This window comes from Hibiscus syriacus, unplaced genomic scaffold, assembly GCF_006381635.1.
Source record: "Hibiscus syriacus cultivar Baekdansim isolate YM2019G1 unplaced genomic scaffold, ASM638163v2 tig00010263_pilon, whole genome shotgun sequence".
Classification (NCBI taxonomy): domain Eukaryota; kingdom Viridiplantae; phylum Streptophyta; class Magnoliopsida; order Malvales; family Malvaceae; genus Hibiscus; species Hibiscus syriacus.
In genome coordinates this window covers 1,406,347-1,415,827 of record NW_024062210.1, presented here as the reverse complement: position 1 = coordinate 1,415,827, position 9,481 = coordinate 1,406,347, and the positions used below count along the sequence as shown (strand labels likewise).

General features: G+C 32.0%; 2 protein-coding genes across 2 annotated transcripts; one reads left to right on the top strand and one right to left on the bottom strand.

Annotated features, from left to right (window-relative positions):
* Positions 1-2,594: 2,594 nt before the first annotated feature.
* LOC120203679 (UDP-galactose/UDP-glucose transporter 3-like) lies at positions 2,595-5,740 on the top strand. Its single transcript, XM_039203869.1, has 7 exons — positions 2,595-2,708; positions 3,123-3,220; positions 3,340-3,470; positions 3,839-3,869; positions 4,098-4,201; positions 4,380-4,504; positions 5,155-5,740. The coding sequence occupies exons 1-7, from the start codon at positions 2,605-2,607 to the stop codon at positions 5,558-5,560; spliced, it is 999 nt and encodes a 332-aa protein (XP_039059800.1). The 5' UTR covers positions 2,595-2,604; the 3' UTR covers positions 5,561-5,740.
* A 2,615-nt stretch (positions 5,741-8,355) lies between these two features.
* On the bottom strand, positions 8,356-9,215 carry LOC120203684 (transcription factor PRE6-like). Its single transcript, XM_039203874.1, has 2 exons — positions 8,861-9,215; positions 8,356-8,514 (listed from the first exon to the last, which is right to left on the bottom strand). Exons 1-2 carry the CDS (start codon positions 8,984-8,986, stop codon positions 8,359-8,361), a joined length of 282 nt encoding a protein of 93 aa, XP_039059805.1. The 5' UTR covers positions 8,987-9,215; the 3' UTR covers positions 8,356-8,358.
* Positions 9,216-9,481: the final 266 nt, after the last annotated feature.

Here is a 9,481-nt window from a genome sequence, read left to right as displayed (position 1 = left end):
GAGAGAGAACAACTATCCAAGCAATCAAACACAAGAGAATAGTTTTTCAATCTTATTTCATCTTTCTCTTGTAAATATTTTGTTCTTGTGAGCTCAATCTTGTAAACACCTACCTTAGAGAGGTTTTCTTGTTTACACTTATTATCCTTTTGTAAAGGGGGAAGGTTCTAGCTTAGCCCGTGTAAAAGCTAGGGAAAGGTTCTAGTTTAGCCCGGAAAAACTAGGGAGTTGTAAGGTTATCTCTTTGTCCTCAAAAGAAAGAACAAATTAGTGAATTTGTTGGAAAATCCTTGGTGAGGAGCTAAGGTAGTGGATGTAGACTTTGATTGAGAAAGTCGAACCACTCTAAATCGCTGTGCAATTTTCTATCTTTCAATCTCCTTACTCCCTAAACACAAAACCGTTCCGACCCCTCTTTGCAAACCGTTCCGGTTGTCGATTCGAGCTTCCGAAAATCCTAACAGTATATTATAAGACATTTTTTGTCACTGAGGTTATTTTCTCAATAGTTAATGCCAGAAAAAATGAAAGAAAAATGGACATGAAGAGATTCGAACCTAGGCTAAATAAAAAATACTTAGAAACACTAAACCATTAAATTAAATCTTAACTTGCATGATAGTTGGAAAGAATTTATATATATTTTAAATACTAATTTATACAAAATTAAAAGAAAAATTTGAATTTAAGATTCATATATTTTTAAACTAAGTTTAATTTTTTTCACATTTTTAATTTAATGATTATATATATAATCTTAAATTAAGTGTTTTTAGTTTAATTAATAGTTTTATTTTTTAAAATGTATAAAAATATAAATGATTCATACCTTTAAATATATAAATATATTTAATATATTTATATTCGTACATTGGAATATATAAATATAAATATATTTTTATTCATACATTTAAATATTTTTATTAAAATATAAATATCTTTTAAATACTATTTTATACAAAAAAAATATAGTAAAGAGAAAAAATATCTTAACCAAATAAAAGAGTTAATCGATTTTTGAAGGAATTTTAATTTAATATGAAATATGATATGTAGTTCTTTTAATTTTAATAATTACATGTGTAATCTCAAATTTTCTTTAATTAAATGAAGAAATATTTATATTTTCAAAATAAATATAGAGATTTAAAAATTATATAAAATGAAATAATATGAACATCATTTATCACTCGATCAATTAATGAATTTAAATGTAATTTTAATTTTAAATACTACTAATATAATAATAGTTTAAAAAAAGTGATTTAAATTTATATTTTATACATACAAACAATTTATTTTGAGATTACAAATAATTATATTTATTAAATATAAAAATAAGTGTTTTGTTTTTTTGTCCTCCTGATTTTAAAGTTTCGCCTTGACTAATTCGAACCGACCCGCATCGTACACCTGGTTTTAGTGAGTGAATCTCACAGTTAGGGCTGTAAATGAGAAGAGACAGATCGCGAGCTAATCGAGATCGACTCGGTCAAAGCTCGATCAACACTCGAATCGAATGAACTCGACTCGAAAAGCTCGCGAGCTACTCGAAAAAAATATTATATTATAATTTTAGATTTTTTAAAATTACATAATTAAAAATATATTAAAAATGCATTATTGATAATTATAATTTTTTAAAAATATATATTTTAAATGTAATGTAAGATTTTTGTAGGTTCAAATTCGAGTTTGAGTTCGAGTTTCAATCGAGCTTCTTAATTTTTTTGATTTCGAGCCTTTTCGAGTTCAAGTCGAGTTTCAATATTATATTTCGAGTTCGAGCTGAGCTTGATAAATTTTAGCTCGTGATTTTTAGAGTCGAGTCGAGCCTAATTTTAAACTTTTCGAGTTCGAGTCGAGCTCGACTCGGCTCGTTTACAGCCCTACTCACATCAGGATTTTTCTGTATACACAAGTACTCAAACTCGAGACTTACTTAAGCGATATAAAATCACTTACCACTCGAACCAACCTCATTCGGTAGTGTTTCGGTTTATTGATATAATTGAATTAAAAGAGAGATAAATAAAATATGGGTGGGATGTTTGGGGTTTAGCTCGGTTGTTTAGGCCCATTATTGGTAGTGTTTTAATGTGCTTAAGCTTGCAAATGAAAACAAAATGAACATGAAAATAATATTAAAAATTTAAACAAACATAAATTGAACATGAACATCTTAAAAATAAATGAATAAATACGAACATAGCCTTGTTAGTTTAAGCTCGGTTCATTTACACTCCTACATATGGATGGGATGTTTGGGGTTTAGTCCCGTTGTTTAGGCCCATTATCGGTAGTATTTTAGTGGGCTTAAGCTTCAAGTCAAACAGACGGTTGGCCTTGAGATTAAAGAACCGGCAAAATGCCCCCGTTGCGTTTCAACAACAACCAATCAAAGAAGAATCAGCCGTCCAATAAAAACGAATATACGTGGAACAATCACGTAGTTTGGCGCTACTTCCTTATGATAGAAAGTGCTTTGGTCGTTACAAGATCTCTGTATGTTTCCTCCTTCCTCGATTCTTTTTCTTTTGGATTTAATTATCACATAAAAACTAAGGAAGAAGAAGGGAGAAACAGTTTTTCAATGGCGTGGTAATGGAAGCGCCCGTCGCTGGATTACGGCGAGCTTTGGTTTTGGCGTTTTTCGTGGCCGGAATTTGGTCTGCCTATATTTACCAAGGCGTTCTTCAGGAAACTCTGTATGTTTTCATTTTGAAATTGTATAATTCATTTTTTATCAAATTATTCGCTCTCATTTTCATCGGATTCGTCTGTACGTCTCCGATCAACTGTTGTTGATTATGCATTTTTAAATATACAACAAATTATTCGAAATCTCTCAGTTAATTTGGAAGTGGATGTAGATGCAAAGACAGAAACGAGGAAAAAAGGATATTAGTGAATATTTTACTATTCCGAATCTTTGTGTTGGATTAGAATAATTTGCAGTGATTCCCTTTCAGTTCATTTTAATTGAACCTGTTCATTCAAATTTTTATGCGTGACTATTTGGCTTGTGAAGCATTATTGTAGCTTTTCTATGAGCATGTCGTACTAAGTGATTGTTTCATGCTCACATATTCATCTTATTATTTTTTCTTTTTCCTTTTTAGATCCACCAAGAGATTTGGCCTTGATGGAAAGAGGTTTGAGCATCTTGCGTTCCTTAACTTAGCGCAGAATGTGATCTGTTTAGTTTGGTCATACATAAGTAAGTTTCGCCATCCCCTTTACTGTACTTTTGTATTTTGATAAAATTGGCTTTTCGTGTACCATTGACTGGTGAGAAGTAGAGATAATAATCTGTTTTTTCTTGTGCCTTATACACAGTGATCAAGCTTTGGTCCAGTGGCAGCAGTGGTGGTGCACCATGGTGGACTTATTGGAGTGCTGGAATCACCAATACAATTGGTCCAGCCATGGGAATTGAATCATTGAAATACATCAGTTACCCTGCTCAGGCATGATCTTAGATTCTTCATACCTTTTAGATATTTTCTCGTTTTATCTCTCATGTTTTTGTGCCACTCTAGTTATTGATATGCAATCCTAATCCACATTCCAAAAACAATTCTTAATTAAGTATGCCTTCTCCAGTATAGTTCTCGTAATCGGCAAAATGTTATTATCATGGACAAAGTCAAACTATCAACACTTGTTAATTTAGTGCTATAATTTAGAGTCATCACCCGTCGATTATTGTTGAATCCAAATGTTTTTCTGGTTAGAGATGGGGCATTAGCCCTTGCTATTATGGTTATTGTTGATTTCCCCTCGGACAGCTAAATTGATTGGTTTTAACATTTGATACTGTTCGTCTTACATGCAGATGCTGGCAAAATCCTCAAAAATGATTCTAGGTAAGATATACACTATTTTCTGTAAACTATTATTTTTCATGATTCTTCATTGATTAGTAAATTGATGGTATCATGCAGAGCATTGATAACTTTGATTTTTTTTTTAACGCAATAACTTTTAATTGGTGTTTATAAAGGATTGTCACTTATTCCTAAATTTACTTTAGGTTAAAGAAACATGTATCATGCTGTTTGTGAATGATCTTAACGTATATTTCCCTTATGCAGTCATGCTGATGGGTACTCTAGTTTATGGTATTCAATACTCTTTGCCCGAGTATATCTGCACATTCCTTGTGGCTGGAGGAGTATCTATGTTTGCACGTATGAAGGTGAGAAATGTGATATTTGTTAGACCGTAATAACAATGTCACTTTTTTTTAGTTGTAATTGACATCTTGCTTCTTCACAAGGCATTGTGATGACTAAATGTCTTTAAGGCCACCAATGAAATCTCAGTTCCGAGTCATATGCTTTGCTCATAATACGTATGCTTTGATCTTATTCCAGACTAGCTCAAAAACAATTATTAGCAAGTTGGCACATCCTAATGCATCCCTTGGATTTGCGCTCTGTTTTTTGAACCTTGCATTTGATGGCTTTACTAACGCCACTCAGGATTCAATAAATACGAGGTATGTTTGTCGACAACTTTGTCCCACCTTAACTTCGGTGCTTTTCTATTTTGTTACACTTAATATGCATTGCTGCTTTATCCCGGGATGTTCATTTGACTCAATCTCGACGGTTCCTGCGTGATTCGATCGAGTTGCATTTTTTTATATATAAAAAGATGGGGTTCGGGTCCTCTTTTTTTTGAAGAATGAGATCGGGTCAGATAGGGTGAAAATTCCCCGACTAGACCTGATATAATATTATAATCATCCCTTATATATTTATGAATAATTGCAATAATATTCTTCTATATTATTTTTTCCAATTAAATCCTTATTTTACCTAATAAAAATGAATTATATATATATATTTGTGTGGGATCAGATCGGATGTGGGTTTTCACATAAATATCGGGTCAAAATTTAGATTGGGTGAAACCCTCTTAAATTTGAGTTGGGTCAAATGCGGATGAAAGAATTTGCTTTTCGGGTCGGATTTGGATAGGCCAAAAACCTGACCTACCTATGACCATCCCTAATTATCCCCCACCTGTTCCCCCCCCCTTTGTTGGTCAATTGAATAAGCTTTCCAATTAAATTTAAAGAGCAAGCACTCTTTATTTTTTCTCCAAAGGAGAACTTTGGTTCATTCATTATACTTCGTTGCTTAGGTATCCAAAGACAAGAGCTTGGGACGTAATGTTGGGAATGAACTTATGGAGTACCGCATACAACATGATCTACATGTTTGGTTGGCCACAAGCTAGTGGCTTCGAGGCAGTCCAGTTCTTCAAGCTGCATCCAGAAGCAGCTGGGGATATTTTGCTCTATTGCCTCTGTGGTGCCATCGGCCAGAATTTCATATTCTTGACCATAAGTCGGTTTGGATCCTTGGTGAACACAACCATTACCACAACGCGCAAATTTGTCAGCATTGTGGTGTCTTCTCTATTGAGCGGCAATCCACTGTCCACAAAGCAATGGGGTTGTGTACTCATGGTTTTTTCAGGTTTGTCTTACCAAATCTGCCTTAAGTGGAAGGAGTCACAGGAGCTGCAGAAAAAGAGAAAGGCCTGAACGATGTCCGTAACAGGTTTGAGCTTTACATTAACCCTTTCTCTATCCCACCTCATTTTTGTTTACTGCCTCCACGAAATAATATCACTGCAACCGAAGGTTCAATGATCCCTTAATTTAAAACGAAACTTTTTTTAGGAGTATTGTTTTTTCCTCGTGTCTTAGGGTATAAGTTAATAATAAATTAATTTCACTTGGCGTAACTCTACAACAAATGACATAATTTTCAAAGATATTTGTGTTTCAAATCCGATACAGTTCATCTTTCGGACATAAATGTGACTGTACAAGTAGAAATTAATTCAACATGTGTCATTATTACAGATGTCAATTACATCTTCTATCTCCCTGTGGATGAGAGCATGTAATTTTTTTCCAATATAATAATGGGCAATTTGCCTACTCAAGTAAAGATACACGTACCGGCGAAGATTGGGGGAAAAGAATGAAGGAATTTAGATATGCACTTCGCATATCTTTTTGTGTGAAAAATAATAGCCATCTTCTGAAATCAAATGACAACATTTCCATGGCCGCCAAGCAATATAATACACAAGTATGCTTTCACTTTATTAATGCCATTTTGGTCCTCAACCAAAATGAAAACCAGATGACTTGAAGGAACTCGACAAATCAGGCAGCCTGAGTGTTGCGATAATCCCCGCAGCCAGGGCGCATAAGGAAGCCAAAATGAAGGCTGGTATGTTTCCTCCACCAAATAGAGCATCCCACGGACCGGCACCGAGAGATACAATCACCTAAAGAAATCAATAATACATTAAAAATCAGTTCTAACTAAATTGGATTGAATTGAGAAAGCACAAAAGAACCATTTTTTTTCATTCAGTTTTAACACTAATCAACGTTTTATTTTATATGCTCAAAAGGTAACCAAAATATGAACTTCTGGAAATTTCGGAAGGGATTTTGCAGAAACTTGGAAAGGACGGTCGTTTTTCGCTCGTGTTTATGGATCTTGTGATTTGGATACGTCGCATCTACATTGAGAGTAATGCGGACTCGTTTCCGGATCTCTACGCGTAAGGTCTATGTTCTTGTTTTTATTAGAATAAACTACATATATAATTCATAAATTATTACTTTTATTTTGTTATCATTTTGTATAAATTTTAATTTGGTATCTTATCATTAAAAATTTAATGTTAATGATAATATATCATTAAAAAATATCATATCAATAATTTTATTAAATTTTTAACGATAGATATCAAATTAGAATATAAATTAAACGTTAAATATAATTTAAAAAAATAAAATATAAATATTAAAATAGACAAAAAAAAAAGATTTGAGGCACTAGTGTATCAAACGTTAAGACCAAAGCTGACATCATTGGAAAAGAAAAGGAAAGGAAAGAAAAATGCTTACTTTAAGTATTTAAATTATTTTTTAAAAACAAATACTTAAATTATTATTATGTGATTATTTTAAATTTTCTATTAATTCCATTAAAAATTTATTTTAATCAATAATATGTTAACACATTATATTAAATAATTTTACCAAATTTTTATTTAAAATTTAAAAAGCAATAAAATTGTAATTAAAATAAAATAGGGTAAAACTAACTGTGCATCTATTTCATTTGGGAAAACATCTCCTGCCTGAGACAGTGAAAATCCAGTAACATACTCTCATTCAAAAGCTTAATTTCCTCTTTCATTCACATTACGTTTATTAAAAAATTTATTATTTTAAAAAATCAAATTTCTCTAAAACATAAAAAAAAACTAAAAATCCCTAAATTCGAATCATCAACTCTATTGTTGAGTTTAAAAAAAAAGTTCTATTATCGAACGCTATTACGATCGTTGTTGTCAGTGATCATCTATCTAACGGCCACTAAATTTTACTATCGATAATCTCCTTACCCTTTTTTAAATCTCTAAATCTATATAAGTTCTAAATCCTCAAATCATAAAACCTTAAAACCTATTTCTTAGTTGTGCATTGTTTCTCCGATTGAAATGTTGGAGGCGGCTGAGGAGGTTGGATCGCGCAAGATCGTAGCTGCTTAAATTCTTGATCAACTTGATGGTTGAAAAGTGGATTTAAAATACAAGGATTTAGGGTTTAGAAACAATGATAATGAGTTGTTTAACAGTAGAGTTCGACGATTGGTGGGTATGTGACTGGCAATAACGATGGCAACGATGACAACCGACAAAGGAATTAATGATTTGAGTTTATGAATTTTAGAGGTTTTTTTTAATATTTTACAAACATTTGGGTTTTTTAAAAATAATATTACATCAAAAATACATATATGTACGTGACATGTATCGAACAATGTTTTTTTAAAATTCGTAAAGAATAAGTCGCCTAAAATAGTGAAATTAAAAGCGTTAGACATTTACATCGAACAACAAATATTTTAAGCACAAAAAGCATTAAAAATATATAATTTTAACATTTATTTTTTAATTAATTTTATGTATTAATTATAGCCAAGCATAACTAGTTAGGTTTCCTCGATACATTTTAAAAGATTCATGCACAACACCATCAACAAATTATGAAAATATTTAAAAATTTTCAAAATTTTCCTTACACATATATCTTAATTATCTTATACCTAATTTTAAATCCACTCATAATTTATTTTTATTTCATAAATATACGAGGATAAACTTGATGAGTATACAAATCTCGATGACAAAGATTATATAACATGGATAACCATACCCATTGTTTTAACCCATTACTATAGATAAACAAACCCTAGATATATGGAAAAGGTAAGTAAATAGTGAATCTAGTAGAAAACAAAAAGCTGATTATTCCTCAAGTAAACTCCTGATAATTGTTGCTTGGTCGGTATCCGTGTCCGTCGAAGCTAATAGCTGAGATAACCGGTCGCTTAACCCATCCACTTCTCTGTGTAAATTCCTGATATAGTTGCAGGTTTCCTGCAAGACCTTGGATGCTGATACCTGAAAGAGAAAACTAAATATTAGAGAGAGAAAACATAATCAATCATCACATTACACTATTTTTTGAATAGTGTGTGATGTTTATGTTTAGAATTTTTTAAATTTATTAACAATGTTGCTGCTCAAATTCGAATCTTCTAAGAGATCATATCTTTTTACTAATGAAGTCACTCATTAATTCTTACATTACACTATCATATCTATATTTCAGAATACAAATCGAAAAACTCAAACATGCAGATTTAAACCTTAAACCTTATAACTAACAAGTCATGCAAAGGCTGGTCGGCAAAAACATTATTGGAAAGAAAGAGATAAATGTGAAAAAAGAACATTGTTTTGGTACCTTGTCGGAGCGTCTTCGACGAAACTCAGGGATAAGCTGTTGCAACTTGGAAACAAGGTCGATAATCTGATCATCAGTGATCCTGGAACCACTTGATTGCCTAGAGCGTGATCTTCTGCTTGCCATTGTTGTGTGGGGAAAGAAATAAATCAACAAAATGAAAATTTTAAGGATATATATATATATATATATAGAGAGAGAGAGAGAGATGGGATTAAAAAACAGGGGTTATGGGGGGTGACAAATCAAAGAAAGAAAGAAAAAACAAGAAGAAAGAGAGATGCTTTGGTAGTGTAATGATAACAGACAAATGCATGGAGAAAGCAGTGAGCTATGCTTCTTAATAAATTAGGTTATTTTGGTGTATTCACGTTTATATATAATTATATATATATGATTTATATGAATCAGATCAGAATCATACATATATATATATATATATATATATATATATATATATATATAGATATTAAGAGGAAGGCAAGAAGGATGAGAATCCCAAATAGAAAAAAAAGGGGGAGAGAGATACGCCATGGTGTCCAGATGGGAGTGTCTGGGAACCGGGGTAAGAAGGCAAGTGGGATTAAGGGGGGAAATGTAGTCAATAATCACCCATCTATG

Bases quoted from the DNA above. Each gene is read 5' to 3' on its own strand.
- LOC120203679 (XM_039203869.1), top strand. From the start codon at position 2,605: ATGGAAGCGCCCGTCGCTGGATTACGGCGAGCTTTGGTTTTGGCGTTT. The intron at 4,202-4,379 runs GTGAGAAATGTG...ATCTTATTCCAG, and splicing joins CTATGTTTGCACGTATGAAG to ACTAGCTCAAAAACAATTAT. The intron at 4,505-5,154 runs GTATGTTTGTCG...TTCGTTGCTTAG, and splicing joins CAGGATTCAATAAATACGAG to GTATCCAAAGACAAGAGCTT.
- LOC120203684 (XM_039203874.1), bottom strand. From the start codon at position 8,986: ATGGCAAGCAGAAGATCACGCTCTAGGCAATCAAGTGGTTCCAGGATC. The intron at 8,515-8,860 runs GTACCAAAACAA...TTTCTCTTTCAG, and splicing joins GTCGAAGACGCTCCGACAAG to GTATCAGCATCCAAGGTCTT.